The 23,934-nt window shown below is 51.9% G+C and overlaps 1 protein-coding gene and 1 long non-coding RNA gene across 3 annotated transcripts in view; one reads left to right on the plus strand and one right to left on the minus strand.

The window, feature by feature from the left end:
• Positions 1–23,934, minus strand: part of RASAL1 (RAS protein activator like 1) — a 29,063-nt gene that overhangs the window by 3,175 nt on the left and 1,954 nt on the right. Inside the window, exons 2-16 of the mRNA XM_015239667.3 lie at positions 20,734–20,790; positions 18,164–18,277; positions 17,947–18,008; positions 13,588–13,717; positions 11,514–11,595; positions 11,233–11,364; positions 9,555–9,643; positions 8,927–9,044; positions 8,626–8,779; positions 8,193–8,257; positions 7,870–7,982; positions 5,789–5,981; positions 2,823–2,960; positions 2,154–2,298; positions 761–933 (exon numbers count right to left, since the gene is read on the minus strand). Of these exons, the coding sequence (XP_015095153.2) occupies positions 761–933; positions 2,154–2,298; positions 2,823–2,960; positions 5,789–5,981; positions 7,870–7,982; positions 8,193–8,257; positions 8,626–8,779; positions 8,927–9,044; positions 9,555–9,643; positions 11,233–11,364; positions 11,514–11,595; positions 13,588–13,717; positions 17,947–18,008; positions 18,164–18,277; positions 20,734–20,790 (1,765 nt within the window). The remainder of the gene's footprint in view (positions 1–760; positions 934–2,153; positions 2,299–2,822; positions 2,961–5,788; positions 5,982–7,869; positions 7,983–8,192; positions 8,258–8,625; positions 8,780–8,926; positions 9,045–9,554; positions 9,644–11,232; positions 11,365–11,513; positions 11,596–13,587; positions 13,718–17,946; positions 18,009–18,163; positions 18,278–20,733; positions 20,791–23,934) is intronic.
• Positions 12,448–15,812, plus strand: LOC140690835 (uncharacterized). 2 transcript variants are annotated; one of them, XR_012066154.1, is made up of 3 exons: positions 12,448–13,866; positions 15,197–15,271; positions 15,490–15,812. It is a non-coding gene; the product is annotated as an uncharacterized lncRNA (long non-coding RNA). The 2 variants fall into 2 exon arrangements; XR_012066153.1 differs by lacking the exon at positions 15,197–15,271.

Consider the following 23,934-nt stretch of genomic DNA (forward strand, 5'->3'; position numbering starts at 1 on the left):
GGTCTATTAATACTTCCTAATTTGCAGATGAGGAAACTGAGGCACAAGAGGGTCAAGGACCCTCTGACGTCACTCAGCTGTTGAAGCCAGACTTGGAACCCAGGGAGTTAAAGTCTAGAATCTACACTCTGCTGATAAATTGGAAAGAGTTAGAGAGCGTGAGCCCCCTCTCTAGTGTTAGCTATTATTTTTCATGGCTATGCAGATGCAGAAATGGGTAGATTCCAGTGTGTGCCTCAGTTTGTGCTGGACTTGAATGGCAGCCCCGTGAGAGCAGGGATTTTATGTTTTGTTTATTGCTGTATCCTCCAGTGCCTAGAACACTGCATGGTACATAGTAGGTGCTCAGTTAATGCTTGATGAATGAAGGAATGAATGAATGAATGAATGCCAGGGTGTGTGCGCTGATACAGCATGTACCCCTGGGTAAGCAGATCCAATTTTATATGAGTCTGTATAGAATGTGGGCAGAGGCCCAGGTGGGAACATCTGAAGGTGGTTAAGCATTGTCCATGCCTGTGCGTGCCCACATCTGGGAGGGCGCGTCCCGAAGGACCTTTGATGGTATGTGTCCTGTGCCCACGCTGACCTAAAGGTGTGACCAGAGCCTGGCCTGAGAGTTTGGACTTGCTAAGTTGCTATGGGGCCTTGAGCAAGTCCTCATCCCCTCCTGGATGTCAGTATCCCCCTGGGTACAAAACGCAGCTCAGTGAGGGAGGCCACCCATTGGAAACCCCGCCGCTGTGGCCTGGAGCCCCACCTGGCACTCAGGACTCTTGGAGTAGGAGAGAGTCTCCCCGCTGAGCCAGAAGTACCGCTTCTTGAAGGCAAAGCGTGAGGCCAGGCCGGCGGGCTCCTCCTTGCGCTTCAGCAGGTAGCCTTCTCGAACAGTCACCGAGGGTGGGACCAGGACCCTGGCTGGGCCCCCAGCCTCTGGGAAATGGGGATAGTGGGCTGTGAACCCTTCCTACCCGGGCCCAACCTGCCGAGGGCCTCAGGGATGAGCGTGATTCTCTGCTCCCCTAGAGGCAGGTGGAGGAACGAGGTGACTTTGGACTCCATGCCCTCCATAAGGAACAGTGTTATTGCGTAGGGGATGGCAGGGAGTTGGGGGCCCAAAGTTGGCCTTGAGGGTCGCCTTCCAACTTGAGGGATCTGCAGGCAGTGGTGCAGGCAGTCAGCAGGCGAGCCACATCTTTTGGAGTCAGTCCAGGGAGTGCCCTGGATCTAGCCACCCTTGGAGGGTCCAGACACACGCCCCTCCCCAGCATGGCAGGGACCCCACCATGCCAAAACCAGGGCTCCACACTGTGACAGGCTGCTCCTATGTGACTTGGATTCAACTATCTCATGACCTGGGGCCCACACTGCGATAGACTCACTGCCCCCAACTCCTCTGCCTAAAACTGTCATGTGGTTCCATTTCACTCCAAGTGAAAGCCAGAATCCTTCCCACAACCCCATACAACTTGCCCTCCTCACCTCTCCTTCATTCCCCATCATTCATTGTCCTTCACTGTCACTTTCTGTCCCCCACCTCAGGGCCTTTGCACATGCTATTCCCAGCCTGGAACACTTCCCCAAGGTCCTCATGGATTGCTCCCTGTCCTCTGTCAGGTCTTTACTTTAATATCACCCTAGTGAGGCTATTCCTGGCCATCCTCTCTGAAAGTTTGACTTGCCACCCCCAGTCCAACATTTCCCTTCCCTCCTTTGTTTTTTCCTCCATAGTGTTTATCACTCCCTCACACACCGGATGATTTGCTAATTCATCTTGTCTCCTAGATCTTGTCTACTAGAATAAAACTCTCACGAGAGCAGGAGTTTCTTCTCTCTTGTTCACGGCTGTTCCCCCAGCACCTGGAACAGTGTCTATTACACAGTAGGCATTTAATAGACACTTGTCGATCACGTGAATGCCATGCCGCAGTCCCTGCCCATGTCTCCACATTGGCTGGAATGGCCTGGAGGGCCTGAGCTCTTCTCATCTCTGAAACCTAGCACAGTATGTGGCAGGAAATGTTGATTGACTGACTAGCTGACCCACAGGTCCACAGTCTCAGTGCTAGGAGTAAGGGAGGGGTGGTAGAAGGGCAGGTCCCAAAGGTCCAATGGAGTGACAAGCCAGCTATGGCAGGGCCACAGGAACTCACCCTCCTTCCCATCCACGTCCACCAGCTGGTCTAGGAAGTCTCTCACACGTGAAATACTCTGCAGCAGGAAGGGGTGCAGGGGGGCCATCCACAGCTCCTTGCCCTGGCCCAGTTGCTGGCCCAGGTTTCCGATGCTCTGCACAGCCTGAAGCAAGGGATGGTGGGACCAAGCTCACTGCAGTGTTCCCGGGGAAGGCCCCCCGTGGGCCCAGAACAGAGCCCCAGAGTCCTGGTCCCCAAATCAGTGCTCAACGAAAGGAGAAAACTCATAGCAGTATCTGCTTTAGACAATAGCTGTCCCTCCCAGTGGACAGGAATGGACCCCCAGCGCCCTTTCTCTGTTCCTTCTTAAACCCAGATCCCCCCACCCAGGAATGCTTGATCCTCCCATGCATACTCGAGCCCATCAGAACCTCAAAATGTAGCAAAGGATTGTCTAATTCATACTAAGGTATAAATGACTACTAGCCTGCTTCCCACTCCCTCACTGGAAGGGTAGGGTTTTTGTACCAAAGAGGAAATTAGCGAAATAAATGCTGTCGCACTCAGGATGGAAAGGTAGTCTCCGAGTCTCATCTGGGTCCTCCATGGGGCTGGCCTCCCAGCTCCATCACCACCCTGCTTTTCCCTGACTAAGAGCACCCAGGAGAGGGGCCCCACTGCCGGCACCTTGGCAAGCAGCAGCAGTGAGCGGCCGGTCTGGGGATCTGCGTGGTGGTCCCGGAGGTCAAACAGCTTCGGGGTGAGGATGGCAGGCGCAAAGAATCGCAGGAAGAGAAAGCCGCTTATGGCCAGGTACTTCACATCCTGCCGAGAGAAGCAGCAGGTGAGAGGGGCCCCCCAAACCCACTTCCCAGCTGGGGAAATGGAGGCAGCAAGGACTAGAGGTTAGTGGTACAAGGGGAAGTAGAATGGGAGATGGGTCAGAAGGCCATCCTGAGCTGCTGAGGGGGCTTTTCCCCTCTGGGCCTCAGCTTCCCCACCTGGAAAATGGAGTAATTGCACCAATCCTGTATGATCAGATTTAGCCTCAGAGTCTGCTTTGTGCCAAGCACTGTGCTAAGGGCACAGCCTTATGAAGGAGGCATCCTCGTTATTCCCATTTTACAGTTGAGGAAGCAGAAGCTCAGAGATGTCAAGTGACTTGCCCAAGGTCACACAGCTGATGAGTGAGGAGGAGACAGGATTCAAACCCAGATCTATGATTTCTGATAATGAATGGCAATAGGCCAAATACTTCTCTGTACATTTGCTTATTTAATACTCACCCTAGGAGGAATCATATGTCCATTTTACAGAGGAAGCAACTGAGTCCCAGAGAGGGAAAGTCACTTTCCTAAGGCTGCACAGCTGTAAGTGGCAGAGCTGGGATTCGAACCCAAGCAGAATCTGAACTCCCCGCTCCTCACTCAACACTAGTTACCAGGGGGCCTTGCTGAGTGTCAGGAAACTAAGCCTGAACGATCACATTTAATCCTCAAACAATGCCATGGGATAGATACTATTACCCTCATTTTCCAGATGAAGAAACTGAGGCTTGCTGGTGAACTCAGTTCAGCTGGCTCCCTTGCACACCCCGCAGGCCCAGGGTCTGCCCTCTACAAACTGTTAATGGGTGGCGCCCCTCTGTGTGAGTCCCGGGCCTGGCCTGCCTGCAGGTGAGGCTGGTTCCCCCAGCTCCAGCAGAGGGGACTCAGGGAGAGCGGGTGCCTCTATCCTGGGTGCATCAGGCTCCCCCCAAACCACTCCTCACCTACCTCTCTCACCCACCGAGCTATATTTAGCCCGAGAATGTGCCGCGGTGTTTATTTAGGGGTGGTATTCACACATAAGACATAACCCTCTCTGGGTGCGGGCCAACTTCCTGGGAAACCTCGGCATTGACATTGAGCCCTGCTGGGAGCAGGGTACCTGGAGTGGCCGGGAGGTGGGGGCAAAGGTCCCGCTCATCTGGAACCCTGAACTGCCCCCAAAGCTGCCACCCCTTCGCCCGCCACGTTTCAGGGTAATTTTAGCCTTTGGCATCAGCTCATTAACTCCCTCCTTTCGTGAGAAAGAGGAACAGGTGGCGGAGAGGCAGGGAAAGGGGCTCCCTTGGGTTCCCCTGCCCCCATCCGCCCTCGTGGGCCTGAGAAAGTCCACCCTGCCTGTGGCCTCTGTCCACCGTGGGGGCTGAGAACTGGGGACGCTTGAGTGTCACTGATCTTGGCTCTTCCCACAAGGGCCAGGCTGTTCAGGGAGCTGGCCTCTGGCTTCCCTCCCCTCCTCCCTGCCTGGGCTGTGTCCCACTTAGCACCTCCGCGGCAACCCAGGCAAGAGCCGGGCAGAGTGGAGCGTAAATCAGCCTCATCCCAGTTTGCAGCCAGAAGCTCACTCCTCAGTGGGGGTGAGGGAGAAGGCAGAGATCCCCGCTGGGAGTCTGGGGGCCTAACTTTGAGCCTGCAACTCTTGGCCAAACTGCTTCACCTCTCTGAGCCTCCAGTTTCCCCACCTGTAAAGCAGGAAGTGGCATAAATCAAGACCACTTAACCCACGCTCTAGGGGTTGGGCCATTACATCTCCAAGATTTAGTAAGTTACAGATCTTTCTGCAAGGTGAGCCCCAAGCCTGCACTTCTATTATGTCAGCGTGATGTAAGAGCTAGCCTCACTCGATGTCTTTTGTAAACAAGGACAATGACAGCCACCTCAGAAGGCACGCTGAGCGTTAAACCAGGGGACCTCAAACTGGTCACCCACCGGCCAGTCCAGCCTCAAGCGTGATGGGCTCAGAGTATTGTTTTGTTGTTGTTACTGTTGGGTGAATTACTGCCAAAAATTTTTAAATGAATGCCCCCACATAAAATCTAGACTGTTGGATTAAAAAAAAAAACAACTCTGAACTATCTGGCAACATTGGGTCCCCATTCCTACATGGTGATAACCGATTGTTGACAAGCTATGGGAGCTCCACTTTGCCACAGTCCCTACCACTCCCTACTGTCCCACACCTTCACCGCTTTGTTCCTTTACCTCACCTGCAGCAACTGAGTGTTCAACTTTTGTACAGTATAGGAGAAGCACTAACACATGTGGGGATTTATTTTTAGACCTTATTTTAGGTGTCTGCTACTGAATTCTGTGTGCCAGCCATCTTTCTCTCTCTCTCTTTCTCTCAAATAGCTGGAATTTAAGAAGCACTTAACTTTGTACCAGACTCTATTATTTGGTGGTTCTGAGCACAGATTCAGGAGCCTGCCTGCGTGGGCAGCTAGCCCATCACCACCTGTTCCTAGCTGTGTAATCTAATCTCTCTGGGTTTCCTTCTCTGTAAAATGAAATAATACTGGTACCCACTTCATAGGGTGGCTGTGAAGACTAGATTAGGTAATTAATACGTAAAACAAGATCTGAACCCTATAAATAGTGTTAGCTGCTATCATCATCATCATCATCATTATCATCATCATCATCTCCCCTGGGTCCCAGATCCTGTCAGGAACACTGTCCCCACTGCTGCCAAGACCCACAGGACTTCAGCGTGGGCAGCCCAGATTCTGTCCCACATCTGCGGGCCTCTCCATGTGACCCTGGACAAGCTACTGACCCTCCCCAGCCTCAGTCTCCCAATCTGTGCAATGGGAGCATCTGGCCCACCTCGTGCTCTGCCTGGGGGAAGTGCTCCTCCACACGCTGGTGCAGCTGCTTGAAGGCAAGGCGCATGGCGGCCGGGCAGTGCCCCACGGAGCCCACAATGGCATCCACGATGGGCCCCAGGTAGCCGGTCAGCAGCTCCAAGCTGGCCTCCCGCACGTGCTCCTCTGAGGACGCACCCTTGAAGGAGATTCTCCTGGGGGAGCAAGCGGAGCTTCTCAACCTCAGAGCCGGGAATCTGACCGCTCAAAACCCTCTGCCGGCCCGCACTGAGCTCAGAGAGGACCCACCTTCCCACCCCATCTCCACAACCTCCCTCCTACCATCCCACTGCAGCTGCTTAAACACACAGAGCTCCGTCCCATCTTGGAGCCTTTGTACATGCTGTTCATGTCTCCCTGCTGGGAGCCATCTCCTCCAAGAGGCTGCCCCGCTTCCATCACTCATCATCATGGACCCTGGTTCAGTGCATTTTCAGCACAGACCTGCCAGACACACACTTCTGCCTCAGGGCCTTTGCACTTGCCGTTCCCCTCTGCCCGGAACACTCTTCCAGCATATCTGTGCACGACTCCCTCCCTCAACTCCTTCAAGTCTTTGCTTCCATGTCCCCTTCCCTGTGAGGCTGCCTCTGTGATCACCCTATGGAATATCACATGCCCCTCCCCTGCTCCTGGCACTTCCCACGACCCTCCCTCATTTTATTTGCCTCCATTCCACTGATCGCCTGCAATTACCTTCTTCTTTAGTTTATTGTCTGTCTCCCCCAGGAAGAGGGATGTATGTCCATCTGTTCCCTTCAGCCACGTGCCTGGCACATAGTAGGTGCCTAACAATTGTTTCGTTGCGTGGATGATGGAATAGCACTTTTCTACCTGCAGTGATCTTGTTCCCTTCCTTCCTGTCTCCATATAGGTTTAGGGTCTGTCTTGCCAAACCTCAAACTGCGAAGTCCATAGACATCAGGCTGGGGGTCTTTGGCCCTACAGTGCCCTAAACCCAACAAACTTAAGTCCTGAACTAATTATCTCTGGCACTGTATTATTTAATCCTAAAGGCAACCCAATGTTAGATTAAGTAGCCTGATTGTTCCCATTTAACAGATAAGGAAACTGAGGCTCAGAGAGGTTCCCTTGCAATAGAGCAGAAATTAGAACTCAGGACTGCCAAGTCCAGTCTGCTGCAACCCTGCCCTGCTCAGGTTCCCGGACATCCCTGCTCCCTGCAGGAGCCCACAAAGTCCCGCCATCCTCGCCAGGTATCCTGGGAAAAGCTGTGGCCTTAAGGTTTCACTGAGGGGCTCTGCCCTTCTGCTCAGGGCCTGGGTTCAAATCCCCACTTTGTAACTTCCCAACTGTGCAACCTTAAGCAGGTGATCTCCCTTCTCTGAAGCTCAGTTTCCTCATCTGTAAAAAAGGGTCCTGATGCCTGCCTCCTGGGTGGTAGGAAGGTGGGCAGGGCCCAAAGTAAAGGAAGGACTCTCTCCTGGCTCCACCATGGTCCCCGCTGGACTGCCCAGCAACCACCTCTGATGGCCTGGTGGGAACAAGCCGGCCCACCCTGGCTGGAGAGGGAGAGTCCTTGAAAGCAAGGAGGAAGCCATGGAGGCATGGAATGACTGCCATGCCCCCTCTCTGCCGTCTCTCTCTAACCCAGCGTCACCAAGCCTCTAGGATGCCACCTCTGCTCGCAGACACACACAGGGCCTTCCCCCAAGGGCCTCAGCCACCACCACAACAGTAACAGAAATAACCAGTGCATAAGGGGTATTACTTAAAGTTGGGCTTTGTGTGTGTAACTCAGTTAATCCTCATGACGATCCATCAGGTAGATGGATTCACGGGGATTAAAGTGACTTGCCCACCAGCCTGGCAGAGCTGGGATTTGAACCCAGGGAGCTCATGTCTCAGAGTCCTGCTCGTAACCACTGCACCATGCAGCCTAAGGGGCTGGGTGCTCGCGGGTGAGGCTTTGAGGTGGGATTCGGGGCCCCTGAGCAGTCGTGCTGGAGGGAGGAGGGTGCCTGACAAGGCTCCAGGCGGACAAGGGGCTATGGGAGGATTTATCCCTCAGGCTTTGCTCACCTGGTGCGGCCCAGGTCCATCCTGCAAGGGTCCAGTTCCATGTACTTCCTCTCCTCGAAGACGCGGCTAATCTCCGGCTTCAGGACCTCGTGCAGGTAGGGCATGCCCACGAGCTGGGGGCAGGGGGCACCACACGGGGTGGGGCTGAGGGCAAGGCCGGGGTGCGCCCATGAGCTGGGGGCGGGGTGCAGCTCAGGGCGAGGCCGGCCACCGGCCACCAGCTCCCGAGCTCAGCTAGCCAGCTCCAGGGTCCGAATAAGCACCAGGAAAAGAGTCCCCTTGAGGAAGCTGCCAGCAGACCCACCAGGCCTCCACCTACTCACCTTCATAAACTGTTCCATTGACTTGGATGCCAGGGAGTTAGAACGGAAGAGGGTGTTGGGGTCGGCTGGGAAGACAGAGGGAAGAGTTGGCTGCGATTTGGGGGGGCTGGATCCGCCTCATACCACCCACCCAAGGTGGTGGTGGCGTCAGGAAGCTAGGAGATCTGCAACATCAACTCTGTTCCCAGTACAAAGGCCCAGGGTGGGTAAGGGAGCTGCCTAAAGTCAGACAGTTCATGAGGAGCAAAACCAGGGCCCGAACCCAGGACCACACTCCCAGCTGGCTGGGGGTCCACAGCACCCCTGCCCCGCCCACCTCCACCCCCCCAGACACAGCAGCCCCGGCCCTCTGCCTGAGGCTCCCATTTCTCTCCCAGGGCTCCTCCAGACCCATCCTTGGGGAGTGATGCCTGGGGTCAGATAGGCAACTCACTGGTACGTGCCACCTCGCGCCGCGTGAGATAGTCCAGAAAGGGCCCAGCCAGGCCCCAGCCAAGAAAGAGCTTCACCAGCTTGGTGGCAAGCTCCTGGCGGCAGTCCCCTGAGGTCAGCTCCTCCAGGACAGCCAGGGGGCTAGCAGCATCCTCCTGAGCAGGCATAGGAGGCAGGAGAGGTGGCCTGGGGCCCTGGGACCCCAAAGCAGAAGAGCCCAGGTAGGGATCCCTAAAGTGGGGGAAGGCCAGGGGCCAGATCCCCACACACCCCCAGTGGAACCGCCGGTCCGACGCACCCACCTCTGCCGGCCCCAGCACAGACTCCATGAGCAACTCCCGGAGTGGCTGGTAGTACTGGCTGGGCAGGACGCAGTCCTCGGTCAGGCGCACCTTCAGCCGCAGAGCACCCAGGCTCCCCCTGGCCGGGGCCAGATCACACATAAAGAAGTATCAGTACATATGGGCAGGTGCGGACAGCCAAGCTCAGCAGGTGTGAACACGGGTAAGAAGCATGGATATTTGCAAAGCAAGACAGGTGTGGACAGTATAAACCGGTGTGAACAGATATCAACAGGTATAAACAAGAACGGACAGGCGCAGGCAGTATAAACAGATATGGCCAGTTTAGAAGGATGCAGCCAGTGTAAACAAATGCATACAGGTATGGACAGTGTGAACAGGTGTAGATAGGTGTGGAAGGACTCGAAGTTCTACACATACATCAGGTGTGAACTGACATGTTCGCAGGTGGATGGGAATAAGGTGACCTCATTGGGACACATGTAAATGCACATTGTGAAACATTCATCAGACATTTGTTAAATGAATGAATGAAGTGACATGTGGCACCCATGAGGACTGGCCCACAAGCTGAAGATGGTACCAGCAGGGTTCCAGCCTGGCCTTCTCCCTTCACACCCGCATTTACCCAGCGTCCTCGTCTGCTCTGGGAAAGGGCAGAAGGTGGAACCAGCCATTAGGGGGGTTCTGCTCCAGGACCTGTGGGGGAAACTCCACCTGGTGGGGGGACATACGGATCCTCAGCAGGGTTCTACCCGCCCACCGAAGGAGGGGAGGCACAACCCACCAAGGGCTGTCATCTCCTCCCCCACTGCATCCTATCAATACAACAGCAGCCATGCTCCCTCCGCCAGTCCCAAATTCTTAGCTCCTGCCAGCACACTGAGGGCTTCCAGGGCACACTTAATTTACAGCCGAGGACATTGAGGCTCAGAGAGGTGGAGTACTTGCCCAAGGTCACAGAGCTGCTAGAGACAGCATGTCTGGACCGCGTGTATTTTCAGCTCTATTTAGAGATATAATGTGCATCTATCGAAAGGCTTAAAGGTAATCCAGAAGGCACCCGAGCCCCACCTCCCTCTCTTTAAAAATAACAGCTTTCAAGAGATATAATTCATATCCCATACAATTCACCAATTTAAAGTATGTAATTCAATGGTTTTTAGTATAATCAGAGTTGTGCAGCCATCACCACTAATTTCAGATCATTTTCTATCGGTCTGCCCCTGCCCCTTGAAAACTTATTAGTGATCATTCCCCAACCGCTATTCCCTGGCAACCACTAATCTACTTTCTGCCTCTATAAATTCACTTGTATTAGACATCTCATATAAATGAATCATATACTATGTGGGGTTTTTCCGAACTGGCTTCTGTTTCATTTAGCATTGTGTTTTTAAAATTCATCCATGTAGTAATGTGTCAGCACCTCATTCCTTTTTATGGCTGAATAATATTCCATTGTGTGGATACACTACATTTCGGTTATTCATTCCTCTGCTGATAGACATTTGGGTTGTTTCTACTTTTGGTTATTATGAATGATGCTGCTGTGAACACCCACGTTAAAGTTTTTGTGTGGATATGTGTTTCCATTTCTCTTTGGTACACACCTAGGGGTGGAATCTTTAATCGTTTGAGGAACTGCCAGACTGTTTTCCAAAGCAGCTGTACCATTTTGCATTCCCACCAGGAAAAGCTGAGCCTCCCTCTTATTTGCTTTAATCTTGCCTCCTTTTAAAAACTGTCAGCCCTGAGTATACATCCACTACTACTGAGAGGCAAGAAAAATCACATCCATTTTACAGATGGAGAGACTGAGGTTCCAAGAGAAAGACCTTGAGCCCAGTGCTTCCAGGAGTAGGCATTAGACTCAGATTCTGGAATCAGAAACTCAAATCCTAACTATGCCATTTCTTAGTCATATGACCTTAAGAAAGCCACTTAACCTCTCTGAACCTCAATTTCCCCATCTATAAAATGGGGACAACACCAGTCCCAGCCTCTTAGGGTGGCCATCAGGGTTACACAAATGAGGGGATGCTGGAGAAGCACTCAGCCCAGGGCCAGCACACAGTCATCCTGCGTACTGGCATCTCAGAATAAGAATCTGGACCCACCCTGTGACCTTGGGCAGGTTCCTGCATAAATGTGACAACGGGACTTCATTACCCAGGTCTGGCCAGGGGACATGATGAGGCAGCCTTCACATCTACTCTTCTGAGCCCCAGGATGCCCAGCCCATCTTCCCCTTCCCCCTTGATGGCAGTGGGGAGCCATGGACGGTGTTGAGACGGGGTGCTCACCATGCCCAAGAAGTCATTCTTGCCAACCATGTCCCAGTCCCAGAGTTCCACCCGCAGCGGGGATGGGGAGCCTGGCATCTCCTGCAGCTCCAGCACCTCATCCCAGTGTGGGAAGCGAGTCTTCTTGATGGTCTGAGGGAGGAAGGAGTGAGAAAGAGAGAGCTAATGGGACCATTGTTGTCCCCACGTTACAGTTGGGAAAACTGAGGTTCAGAGAAGTTAAATGGTTCTCCCCAGGTCACCTGATGCCCCCACTCTCCCAGCTCCACTCCACCACTTACTGAAGTCTCCAAGCTCTGGCTGCCCCAAAACACACGTGCAAATGGGTCAGATGTGCCGGTGATGTCTCGAGGGGCCAGGTCCCTGGGGACAGATGAGGTAAGGAGTGGGGGACACAGGATACTTGAGGACAAAGACCGAAGCTGGATCTTGGAAAAGGGGCTCAGGGTAGAGCATTCAAATGCTGCTAGTTCCCAAGGCAACAAACTGCCCCATTGTAGGAACCCAGCATGGAGCATCCCTCACCAGGCCCGTCCAAACCCAGTATCTTCTTGTAGACTAACGCTACCCTATGAGGACACACTACTATGCCCCTATTTTCTAAGTAAGGAAACTGAGGCACAGAAAGGTTAATTTCAACATCGCAAAGCCCAGCAGGTGAAGGTGCAGTGGGGAGGGGGAAGGGAGCCTCAGTTTCCCTGGAGCCCCTGGATGGGGGACCAGATGCTAGGGTTCAAAGGCTGACTCTCCCAATCATTGGCTGGGTGACACTGGGAAGTCACTTCACCTCCTTGAGCCTCAGTTTCTTCATCTGGAAAACGGGAGTAATAACAGACCAATCTTACAGGGCCAATGAGGTTAAATGAGATGATGTACGTAAAGGGCTTAGCATAGCAACAGGCCAGTGGTAAGTGCTCAGCTCACTCATTCACTCAACAAACATTCATGCCCACAACCTGCCTCTCTCTGGTTGCCATGATAACCCAAAGTCTCAGCCCAGTCTCTCCCATCCTTCCTTCCCAAGGTCCCCCAAATCCAGGGACGCTCTCCCCCCACACCTAGGGGCTGCTGTTTCTTCCTCCTGCTCTTCTCCCACCCCTGCTAGGCATCCAAAGCCTTCTTTGGTTTCCTAGGAGCCAGCCCAGTTGCTAAGCGACAGCAATCGGTCCCTCTCTTGCTTGCAAGGATCCGGAGCAGCTTTGTGGCTGGGGAGGAGGCCATGCCCCATACTGAGTCCTTTTGCCTGTCCTCTGCCTGCCTGCTACTCCATCCAGACTTCAGGGAGCCCTAGCTGGGAACAGAAATCTGAAGGTGGTGGGAGAAGCACAGAGAGGGCAAGAAAGGGCTTTAAGGTCACACAGCAAACTAGAAATAGAGATTTCTCCCTAACCTGTGTGAGGATTGGCCTAAAAGTAAGGGTTGGAGGAGTAAGGTGTGAAAAAGAAAAGGCAGAAAAAAAAGTAGGAGACTGGAGGGGGAAAGGAGTGGAAGTATTTAGGGAAGCAGAGTAATGGGGGAGCTGAGAAAGAAAGAGGGGGTTACAGAGTGATAAACTGGCAGGAGGAAAGCTCCTGGTACCCCTGGAGGGTCATCTGTGGGTTTTGCTGGTCCTCCATCTGTCTTCCTTCTGATGTTTCTTGGGACAGGATCGACCCCTCCCTCACTCCCAGCCCACAAGATTTATGTGGGTTGATCCCTCCCTCCACTCCAGGAATGGGCTTACAACTCAGTCCAGAGTCAGTGTAATTGGTTCAGAGATGAGCATGTACCGCAGACTGAGCCAGTAAGAATTAGTCCCAGAATATTCGTTGGAAATGGTGAGAGAGAAGTTTTTTCAGTTGGAGCTGCCAAGTTGGTAGGATGCCAGTCTGGGACTGCTGGGGTCATATTTGCCCTCCTCTGGGGAGCGACTGTCTGAGGATGATGCTAACACAAAAGATAGCCAAGGAATCTGTGTCTACAAATTACTGAACAGATCCCTGATGTCACTGCTTGAGTACCTGGATCCAGCTATGCCTGAAGCTGCATGTCATTTTATAGATGCTTAAGCCAGTATGAACTGGGTGTCTACCACTTACAATTTGATTAATATACCTCCATGCTCATCTGTCTGGTCATTCTAAGTATCTGGCCTTTGGTTGCTGGTCACGGACCCATCAAAGATTTTGCTTGTGCTTTAACCCAAGAAACTTGCAACCTGGTGAGCTTGGACTGTTTGCCTACAAAGGATCCTGGTTATGAGCCCAGAAGTGTCCCAAGAGTGAGGTGGTCTCAAGGCAGCTGGGAGGATCCAGCGGATTCCTGCTCCTTCTCAGACCATCCCTCCTCCCACCTCACTCCCCTTCATGCCCATACCTGGCCTGCAGCACATGACAGCGAAGACGTCGGCCACGCACATCCTTCACCATCTGCACAGCCAGACAGATCTCACCCTGCACCTCCGCATCCGGGTCCACGTGGCTCAGGTTGATCCAGCTATCAATTCCTGGAGGGTGCAGGCACTGACATTCATTAAGCACCTACCATGGTCTAGGCACTGGGTTAACTTAAAAATGCAATTAACATCAAGACGGTATTGAGTCATGGACCTCTCCTGTTAGCCTTCTGATGTACTGTAATCATCCCCACTACCAGGTAAGGAAAACAAGGCACAGCGAGGAAAGAGCTTTGCCTATGATCCCACAGCTAGTGAACGGCAGAGCTAGGATGCTAGGATTTAAATGCAGGCAGTATCGTTCTAGGGCCAGCGCCCCCAACCGTGTACTGTCACACTCTTCCCCTTGGTATATAAAGCTCTCTATCATTTAGCCCCGGCATACTCTCATCTCAAAAAAATTCTTGAGCATTCCCAGCTCTGAGCCTTCATTCCAGCTCTCCACCTGAATCAGCCAAGCCGATCTCTATCTCAGTCTTAACCTCTCCCTCTCATCCCCTCCCTCTCTGTCTCTTATTTCTCTCAACACTTTGAAGATACCGTCCCACTGACTTCCCGCTTCGATTGCAGACATTGGGAAGTCATTTCAGCCGAATAATTCATCTTGTGTGAATGGTCTATCTTTTCTAAGTTTGACCATGTCTTTGTTGTGTTCTGCAGTTTCATAATATTGCATCTAGGTAAGGATTTTTTTAATCATTTCCTCTCCCCAGTTTTTTCTATTCTCTGCCTCTAGGACTCCAATTAAATGGATGTTAGACCCCTCAGTTATTTTTTATGTCTTGCACTTCTCTTTTATATTTTCCTTCTCACTTCTCTGGGCTAAAGTTTAAATAATTTCTTCAGTTCTCTCTCCAAGTTCACTAATTCTGACTTCAGCTCTGAATGAATGATCTGCTGTTGAACTCAGCCACTTAGTTTTTTTTAATTTCAGCAACTGTACTTACCTCTAAAAGTTTGATTTGATTCTTTTCCAAGTCAGTCTTTTTTTTTTTCATATTGCTTTAATTTATTGTGGTTATTGCTAGCCCTTTCTGGTTACATTTTATTGATATAAAATTTAAAAAATTGTATACATCGTAATTACAAAACCTATGGTCTCTGTGAGGCTCAATCTGATGGCCATTGTTTCTGCTGACTCTTGCTCATGGTGGCTCACTTCCTTGTGTGTGTGGTGATCTTTGTGAAGTCATGTTTGTTTGAGCTCCCTCTGTGGGAAATTTAATGTGAGGATGCTTGTCCCTGGAGAGGAGTGGTGGTTGCTTATTCTGAGATTTTTTAAGGGTCTCAGACTAATGGGGAATTCTCAGGTTCAGTAACATCTGCCTTCCCTCTAGCCCAAGATTTAGTCTCTTTGTTGACTGTGAATGTGATACTGACATTCACTTTTAGGGAAATCCTTCCTTACTGTGTTGCTTGTTGCTCACCATTTCCTGTTAGGTTTTAGTTCATGATTGGGGTAAGGGATGCAGGGGAGAGAATACTGAGGGTTTTTTTTTCCTTCTTTACATGCTTCCAACAATGTATTAGGAATCCCGCCTAATTGAGGATCTCACTGTTATGTGGCAGGAGGGCCCTTCTGAGGCTCATAGTGCTGCCAGGTGGGTAAGTTCCATCTCACCCCCAAGTCCAGGATGCCATTAGCTTTTTCTCGCCTGCTTACTGCAACAGACACCTAACTGATTCCCCAGCTCTACTCCTGTCCCACCTGTGATCCAATATCCATACAACAGCACAGGGATCTTCTGAAAAATGTATCTAATCGCTTCTGTCACTCCGTCCTCTGATAATATGGTTCTAATCTCTTCACTGTCTTACTTGAGGACCATCAATGACTCCCAAAGCCTCCAGAAGAAAGTCTAGACTCTGGCCTGGTATCCAGTGCCCTCTCCAATCAACACCAACCAAGAACTCCGTCTGGCCTGGCCTATGCCTGACCTTAGAAGAGAATCCATGGAGACGTGCCTTAGTATCTTTGCCAAAGCACCTTGAAGAACCAGTTCACTCCCCTTCCTCCAGGAAGACTTCCTTGACCACACTAACCCTCCCTGCCCTCTTCTCCGTACCTGCTGTCATGCCAGTGATGTTCCACATACCTCTACCCCTACATTTCAGCTATGTTTAACAAATAAAAGGCATCCAAAGATGCATGGACAGTTTCATTTTTTCTCTTCTTCCCTGTTTTATATCAATGTGTTTTATTTTTGTATCCAGTCCATAAGCTCCTTGAAACTCGGCCTTATAATTCATTAACTTAATTCTACCCCCTTGAGTAAATGATTGAGGCATATCGAGGATAGCCCAGCAGACAAGTTAAGAACACAGACATTGGAGGCAGGCACAGCCTGGTCTCGCTTCGCATCTCTGCAACCTCTAGGAGAGGCAAATCACCCCAGCTCTCCAAACCTCACTTCCCATCGGATGTATTCAAGATCATTCTAGTGCATACTTCACTCTGTGTTTTAAGAACTAAATGTAAAGTGCCTGGCAAAGTCCCTGGCATATCATTAAATTGGAGTGATGATTATGATGATTAGCACATAGTAGGTTTTCAACTAATTCCCACTGATGAAAAAATACATTATTCAACAAATGATGTCAAGACAATTAATAGTCATCTGGGAAAAAAGGTAGTAAAATTCAATCTCTACCCCATACCTTGTATCTAAGGTAAGTTTCAAATAGATCAAAGACTTTAAAAAAGTGGGAAAAAATTATTGCTAGAAAGAATCGTATAAATTTTTTTTTTTAATCCTAGAGTCGAGAAGGCTTTTTAAGGTATCACAGAAAATCAAGAGCCAAAAAAGAAAAAGAACCCTGACTACAGAAAAGGAAACAAATTTCATACATGGATAAAAGTATAAGCAAAATCAAAATATAAGCCACAAAGGGACAAAAACATATTTGCAGCTAATATGACAAAGTTAATTTTCCTCATATGTAAAGAGCTCCTACAAATCAGTAAGAAAAGGTAAACAACCCCATGGGTGAAAAATACACAGAGAATGTGAATAGGCAACAGACAAAAAAGGAAATAAAGTGACTCTTGTATTATATAAAAAGGTCTTCAATGTCACTCAAGAAATGCAAAATAACCCACACTAAAAGGCAATTTTTTAACCTATCAGATACAAGATCCAGAAGTTTGATATTTGTTGGCAAGAATACAAGATGGGATAAGTGGTTAACTCCTCCAAGGAGGGTAACTTAACAATAACTATAATAACTATCAAAGGTGCTAATGTGGGTGCTCTTGGATCCAGCAAATCCACGTCTAGAAATTTATCCTGCCAATGGATATAACTCGCATGCGTGTAACATCACGTTGTACAAAGCTATTCACTGCAGCATTGTTTGAACTAGGAAAAGACTGCAAACAACCGAAGTGCCCATCAAGGAGGAAGGAGCCAAATAAATGACAGTACATCCACACAATGCAGTGCTGAGATGTCACAAAGATCAAAGAATGGGAAAGCTCTATGAGCACCCATACGGAAAAATCTCCAAGATACATAGGGAAGTAAAAAAACAAGAAACAGAACACTGAATTTAACAGGCTACTATTCCTATAAGCAGAGAACAAATCGCACATACTAGAGTGTTCAGAGCACAGACCCTGGAGCTAGACAACTTGGTTCAAATCCCAGCAGTCCTACTTGATAACTTTGTGATCTTGGCCAACTGATTGAACTCCCCGTGCCTCAGTTTGTTCACCTGTAGAGTGGGCATAATATGAGTACCTACCTCAAGGGGTTATTAAGAGAATTAAGTGAATTGATATGTGTAAAGCACTGAGAAAGTGTTTGGCATATGGTAAGCACTGTATAAGCCTTTGCTGCCATTCCTGTTTGTCACTTGCTTGTATATGTTTTAAATGTCCCTAGAAAGACATACAAGAAACTGACGACACTGGGGATAAGAGGGAGAGTTTCACTGCTAATGGTACCTTTTTTTTCTAATCGTACATTTTGAATATTGAACGATGTGCATAAGTGAACTGCCCAATAAATGAACTGAATTAAAATTAAAAACAGGGGGCAGGGTATAGCTCAAGTCGTAGAGTGCATGCTTAGCATGCATGAGGTCCTGGGTTCAATCCCCAGTACCTCCTCCCAGAATAAATTGATGAATAAACCTAAATACTCCCCCCCTCAAAAAAGATTGAAAACAGAAGTAACAACCAAAATAATTTTCCACCTAAGGCTCTGTGTTCCCTGGTGCTGCTTGCTATCCCACGCCCCTTCCCTCTGCCCGGCCAGCGGATGGTACCCCTCACCCACCTTGGGGGTCAGCTGCAATGGCCTCCCTGCTCAGTGAGATCTTGCCTATGACGTCATCATGCCTGTGGAAAGGCGGGCGGGTGAGGGTCAAAGTCAGGGACCCCTACTCTGCCCATCGAGTAGTGGGGGCAGGTATCAAGGGCTGGGTGGGTGGGTACTCTGCTTTGGGGTGTTCTGCCTCCCCTCAGATGCCCAGTTGGGTCCCCAGAGCACACACCCCACTGTATCCTCGTCCAGCACGTAGAAGGCCAGATGGTGGAAATCCAGGGGCAGGTGCACCGTGTACTCCTCCCCCCAGAACGGGCTCAGGCTCCGCCAGATGGTTGCTGTCCTGCAAAAGGGGACACAGGGGGCCAGGGGCCTTTGGGCCACACAGGCAGCAAATACCTGGGGACACACACACACAGAGATCCAGACACCCAGGGCTACTCACATACACTCAAAGACAGCTACACACACATACACTCCCACACACACACACACACTCCCATGGGGATACACACTGAAAAGGAGATATTCACAGATATACCAAAGAAGCCAGAGACACAAAGAGACACATTCACACATACACAGATAACATATGCATCCTCAGAAATTTCTAGAAATACACATCTATGTGTTGCTACATCCAAACACATGCAGACTCACATAGAGAAAACAGAAACATTCACACAGATACACAGATAAAAGAAATGCCCAGAACATGGAGACACACACAGACCCACAGACACACATTCACATACATATAATGACGTACAGCAGAGATACAAACAAAGAATCACACAAACACACAGTAACTGACAATCCATACAATTCCCTTCACTCATTCATTCCTTCCTTCATTCACTCCATAAACAGTCACCCTGACCACGGGCCAAGTTTTGTGAGGTCTGGGGAATCAGAGGAAGAGATGCCAAGGTCCCTGCCCTCACAGAGCCCCCCCTCAGCAGACAGGTGCTCCCTCCTGAGCCCTATGACACAGTGAGAGAAGTCTTGTCATTGGTTAGCTCCCTGGTGCTTGTTGGGTTTGGGGGTGAGGCTAGGAGGGATCAGAAAAGGATTCCTGCAGGAGCTAGTCAGGCAAACCGGGGAGAGGATGAGGATAAGTATTCCAGATGGGTGGAAGAGCATGTGCAAAGGCCCCGAAGCAGGAATGAACTTGGTGAATTTGAGGAACAAGAAGATGGCTGGTGGGATGGGGAGGGGAGGAGGGGCCAGGAGACCATGAAGTCAGCAGGGGCCAGAGCACTCAGTAAGCAGGAGGGAGCCCCAGGAGGGTTAAGAACCAAGACAAACACAGAAACAGATGCACACATCCTCATCCACAACAGCCCTGCAGATACACATCCGATTATTTGCCCAGTGAAGACACATGCATTTATGGCTGCAAAATTTGTTCATACACCTCCCACTGCTTTCCTCCTTTCTTCTATCATACTCTTGCCCAACAAAGAGTGTGAATGTGCGTGCGTGCGCACACGCACACACACACACACACACAGCCCAGAGCACCACCATCAGATGGACCCTTCTTGCCAAACAGCCTCTTCCCCTACCCTGGCCTCTTCCCAGCTGGAAGTCCCCTCAGGCTCCCCAGCTGCTGAGCTGGGAGGCTCCTTAGAGCCCAGAGAGGGGGTGACAGCAGCCTGGGATCACACAGAAAAATCAACCTGTGGGTTTGGGGCAGTATCACAGAACATGGTAAGGGGGCAGCCTGAGCACAGAGAGAATGATGGAGGGGGTCAGATGCAGAGCTGCAGGCTGACCCTCCCTGCCGCGGACTCCCCACCCCCAATTCTCGGCCCATCTGGACCAGAACTGGCGCCAGGAGGATCCTGAATCCTGCTGTCTCCATAGGAACCGAGGCCTCAGCCGCCTGCCCACCCACACCCCTCAGGCCTGCGGGGGGGTGAGAGCCGGCCCTTGGCCTGCGGGGGTGGCAGCCAAGCACAGCCCAGCCTGACATCCCCAGCTCCCACCCAAGATTCACGCACACACCAAATATCTTCACATCCTCCCTGGGGCCCGTGTAGCCAAATAAGCAGGCACTGGTGCACAAGGGCGTGTACATAGCAGCCCACATGTGTGCATACACATCCACAAGGCAACCCCCCACAACTGGTACACAACGTGAGCCTGCACACCCCCATGCTGGCCCCAGTGCTCACAGTCATTCACCCCAGCCTTCCAACACCCCCGCACACACTCACAAGCCAGCCCAGATGGGCCCACGTGCGCGCGCACACACAGACTCACACCCCAGTGCCCGCAGCACCCGGCAGGCCCGGAACCAGCCAGCCCAGCCAAGCGTGAGATGCCCGCCCCCGGGGAGGCCAGTGTGGAAGGCACAGGCTGGCAGCCGCTGAGTCAGCCCCAGGACGCCAGCAGGGACATCATCAGAATGAGGGGGTGTGGGCCAGTTGGTGGGGCCAGGTGGAGAGAGGAGTTGGCAGCCTCCCCCCACCTCCTCCGTCCCAGCCCGTGGCCCAGGACACAAAGCACCCACCACCAGGCCTGCGGGTCCACCCTCCAGGTAAGCGCTTCCCTCTGCCAGGTCATCTTCTTTTTTCTTCCTCCTTTTTAATGGAAGTGCTGGGGATTGAACCCAGGACCTCATGCATGCTAAGCACATGCTCTACCACTGAGCTCTACTCATTTTCACCCCACTCTCCCACCCTCCGTCCTGTTTCCAATGTGAACTCTTGTGCCTGGACTCCCCGGGCCTGGAAGGAGCACCTGCCCTGGCCCTGCTCCCTCCGCCCCAGGCCTGGCCTCTCCCCTCCTCACCTGGCCACCACCTCGTCGTCCACTTTCACTATGCAGTAGGGGTCACTGCTCCCAGACCTGCGGAAAGAGGAGGTTTGGGGAGTGGAGGTGAGAGAGCAGCCGTGAGTGGGAGTCCCAATCTGCCTTCCTTTTATCGATGGAGCAGCTGAGGCCCAGAGAGGGGAGGGGATTTGCCCAGGGTCACACAGCAAGTTCAGCTAAGAGGAAGGACTTCTGAGGACCAGCAGACGATGTCATGGCTGTTCAGCCCACCCACTGTGTGCCTGATCTCCTTGAATGGGCTCCCTGGGCTACCTTTGAAATAGAACATTGAGGCATGAAGTCTGAAAATTTGGAGTCCCCACCCCAGGCCGCCCTAAGCAGCGGTCCGGAGCGCGTGCTGTGCTGGAGAGCCATCCCTGGCTTCAAGCCTGCTCGCTGTGGAACCCTGGCAAGTCCCCTCCCCTCTGTGGGCCTCAGTTTCTCAGCCCTGTAAGTCAGGTACAATACTGTCATACACCTCCGAGAGCGTCTGCAGGAGTCAAGAAGCTGATGCGTGGTGGAATGCATCACGGCTGACCCCAGAGCTCTCCCACAGTGTCCTCGCCAGCTTTTCATTTCGTTGGGCGTTTCCCTGGGAGGAGACTCACGCATAGCTCAGGCTTCAGCGAGGATGGACCTCAGCAGACCCTCTAGCTGCAGGCACGGACAGGGCACCTAGACCTCAAAACTCAACCAGTAGGAGAGATGGGCTGCACCCCCTTGAGTAGCCGTGAGCCACTGGGCAACAAAGCCAGCTCCATTCCCCTTCGTAATAAGAGTCATTAGTCCACCCCAAGCTGTCTACCAGGGGCCCTCATCTCCTCCCCAATGCCATTGTACAGGCTTCCTTTGACTTCTACTAAGCTCAGTCCAGCCTCGGGGCCTTTGCACTTGCTGTCCCACCTGCCTAAGACACTTGCTCTGTTCCTGAGCTTGTCATGGCTGGCTCCACTCTGTTATTCAAACCTCAGCCCAGAAGTCACTACCTCAGAGTGGGGGTCCTTGATTACCACCATCCTCCAACAGTGGACAGTGTAAGGTTGATCTCCGATTCCTCTGAGCATGTGAAATCACCTTGCTCCCTTATTTCTGTGTCCAGTGTCTGTCTCCCAGGCTCAGGGCAACTTCTGAACTCTGAGCTCCTTGGGGGAGGAGTTGTATCTCCCCCTACCCCTACCCCCCACCCCCACAACACCTGCCTGGAAGAGTCAGGATTCGAACCCAGGTCTGCAGGGCTCAGCGCACACTCTCTTAACCAATACCTACACCCCAGTTCACGACCCCTTCCCCAAATGGCCCCCTTCCTCGAAGCCCCAGCCCCCACCCTCTCTCTGGGTACAGTTTGTCACTGATCCGCAGATGCCTCGGGGATTCCTGGGAATTGGGACACTGGCACCAGGAGCTGGTCCAACCTGGTCTGCTGGCTGAGCCCTCCCCTGTGCCTCGGTTTCCTCTCTGGACCCCACAGCTCCCTCCCCTGGGTGTGCCTCCCCTTCCCCAGCAGTCCTTCAGCCCTGAAACCTCAGACTGGTCAGCATCTGTGTCTCTGAGCTCTTCTCTGGGCTCCGCCCCTGCACTCCCCAGGCCTCGGTGGCTCCTACTGGATCTATCCCAGCCCACTGGGCTGACAGCAGACCTGGGAGCCTCAGTTTTCCCATTGGGCTCCATCTCCCTAGTTGTCTGGGGTTAAGTAGCCCCCTCGATCGCATTTCTCTATTCCTAAGTTTCTTTTTTTTTTCCCCTGAGTTTCTTTTAGGCAGGCTCCCATTTCTCAGTTTCCCCAACTGCAGATGTGGGGCAAATGGGCTGGGAGCCTCTAGCAAAGGGCTGTGAGACATGCCCCTTCCCGTCCACCTGGCCTGACCCTTGGGCCCCTCATGGGAGTCAAGCTCAGCACGTCGGCTCCAAGGCTCTGACGCACAAGGGCCTTATCAGGCTCCTATCAGGTAGGGGTGACGGTGGTGGCAGGGGACCACCCCTCCAGACTCTTGATCTTTCCAGACCCTTGGCCTCTCCCACGGCTCCTGCTCCACCTCAAGCATGGGAAAGCAGGCCCCTTGGCCACTGCCTGGTTGGTGCATGGGAGCAGTCAGAGTTCAGATCCCAGCTGTGTGACCTTGGGCAAGTGACTTTGCCTCTCTGAGCCTCAGTTTCCCCATTCATAAGATGGAAATGCTAATAGGACCTCAGAAAGTGTTAAGCACAGGACCTAGCTCATAGGAAGCCCTCAATCATGTACAGCTGCAATTAGTAATGAGAGTAATAACTCGAAAACTATGGCCAAGGCCTCCTCCAGAACCATGTCGGACTGGTTCTGGAGGCCTGATGAGGTTTCAGGAAGAATCTGGGCCCTCTCCCTTAGGAGAGGGGAGAGAGGACACACCCCCATCTAAGAGTCCCCACTGGCATGGAGATCCCAGCACGCTCGGAGGAAGCCCCTCTGAGAAAGGGGGCCAACAGCTGGGTAAGCCGAGGCAGGGTGGCTGGGTCATCAACTAGAGCTTGGTCACTTCTCTCTACCCTGGTTCTGGGGCGTGGCCCACCTCGGAGCTCACCTTGGCCCCAGGGAACTTGGGGGAGGAGAGGTGTCCAAGAGATGCAGGAACCAGGCATGAGTCAACCTCCTCCTCAGGAGAGGCAAAGGGAGCCCCGAGAGCCGTGTCCGGGTCCTAGGACAGCACCCACCACTCCCTTGTGGGCCTCACTCAGGAGCCGGAGCACAGTGAGATGGAAACTGGGTTTCTGGAAGGTTTTCCCCACTCAGCCCTCCAACAGCTACTGGGTCCCCACTCCTGACCTCATTCCCTCGACAGTTTCAGAATCGTTCATTCTCGGGGGTTCTGAGAGGGCATCTCAGAAGAGGGGAGGCAGGGGGCTTGTCCAAGTGCTGTATTTGCCCAGCAAGCAAGCCCTCTGTTTTCTTTCTCAGGTGCATGTTTATTTGGGGGCGCTGTTGAGGATGGGGGAGCTACTGAGGCAGAAAGCCCCATAAAAAGACTGGCAGGACCCCTAAGTAGGGCTGCTACTCTCCTCGCAATAGCGTCCGGTTCCCTGGCCCAGAGCCTTTATCTCACTTTTTGCCTCTAAAGCGGCTAACTTACACCTAGAATTCTATTGGTTCCCTGAGGTCACTTCTGATTGATTATTTCCTTCACTCCTGATTGGTTATTAATCTCACTT

The sequence above is a fragment of the Vicugna pacos genome, chromosome 32, assembly GCF_048564905.1.
Source record: "Vicugna pacos chromosome 32, VicPac4, whole genome shotgun sequence".
In the NCBI taxonomy this organism is placed as follows: domain Eukaryota; kingdom Metazoa; phylum Chordata; class Mammalia; order Artiodactyla; family Camelidae; genus Vicugna; species Vicugna pacos.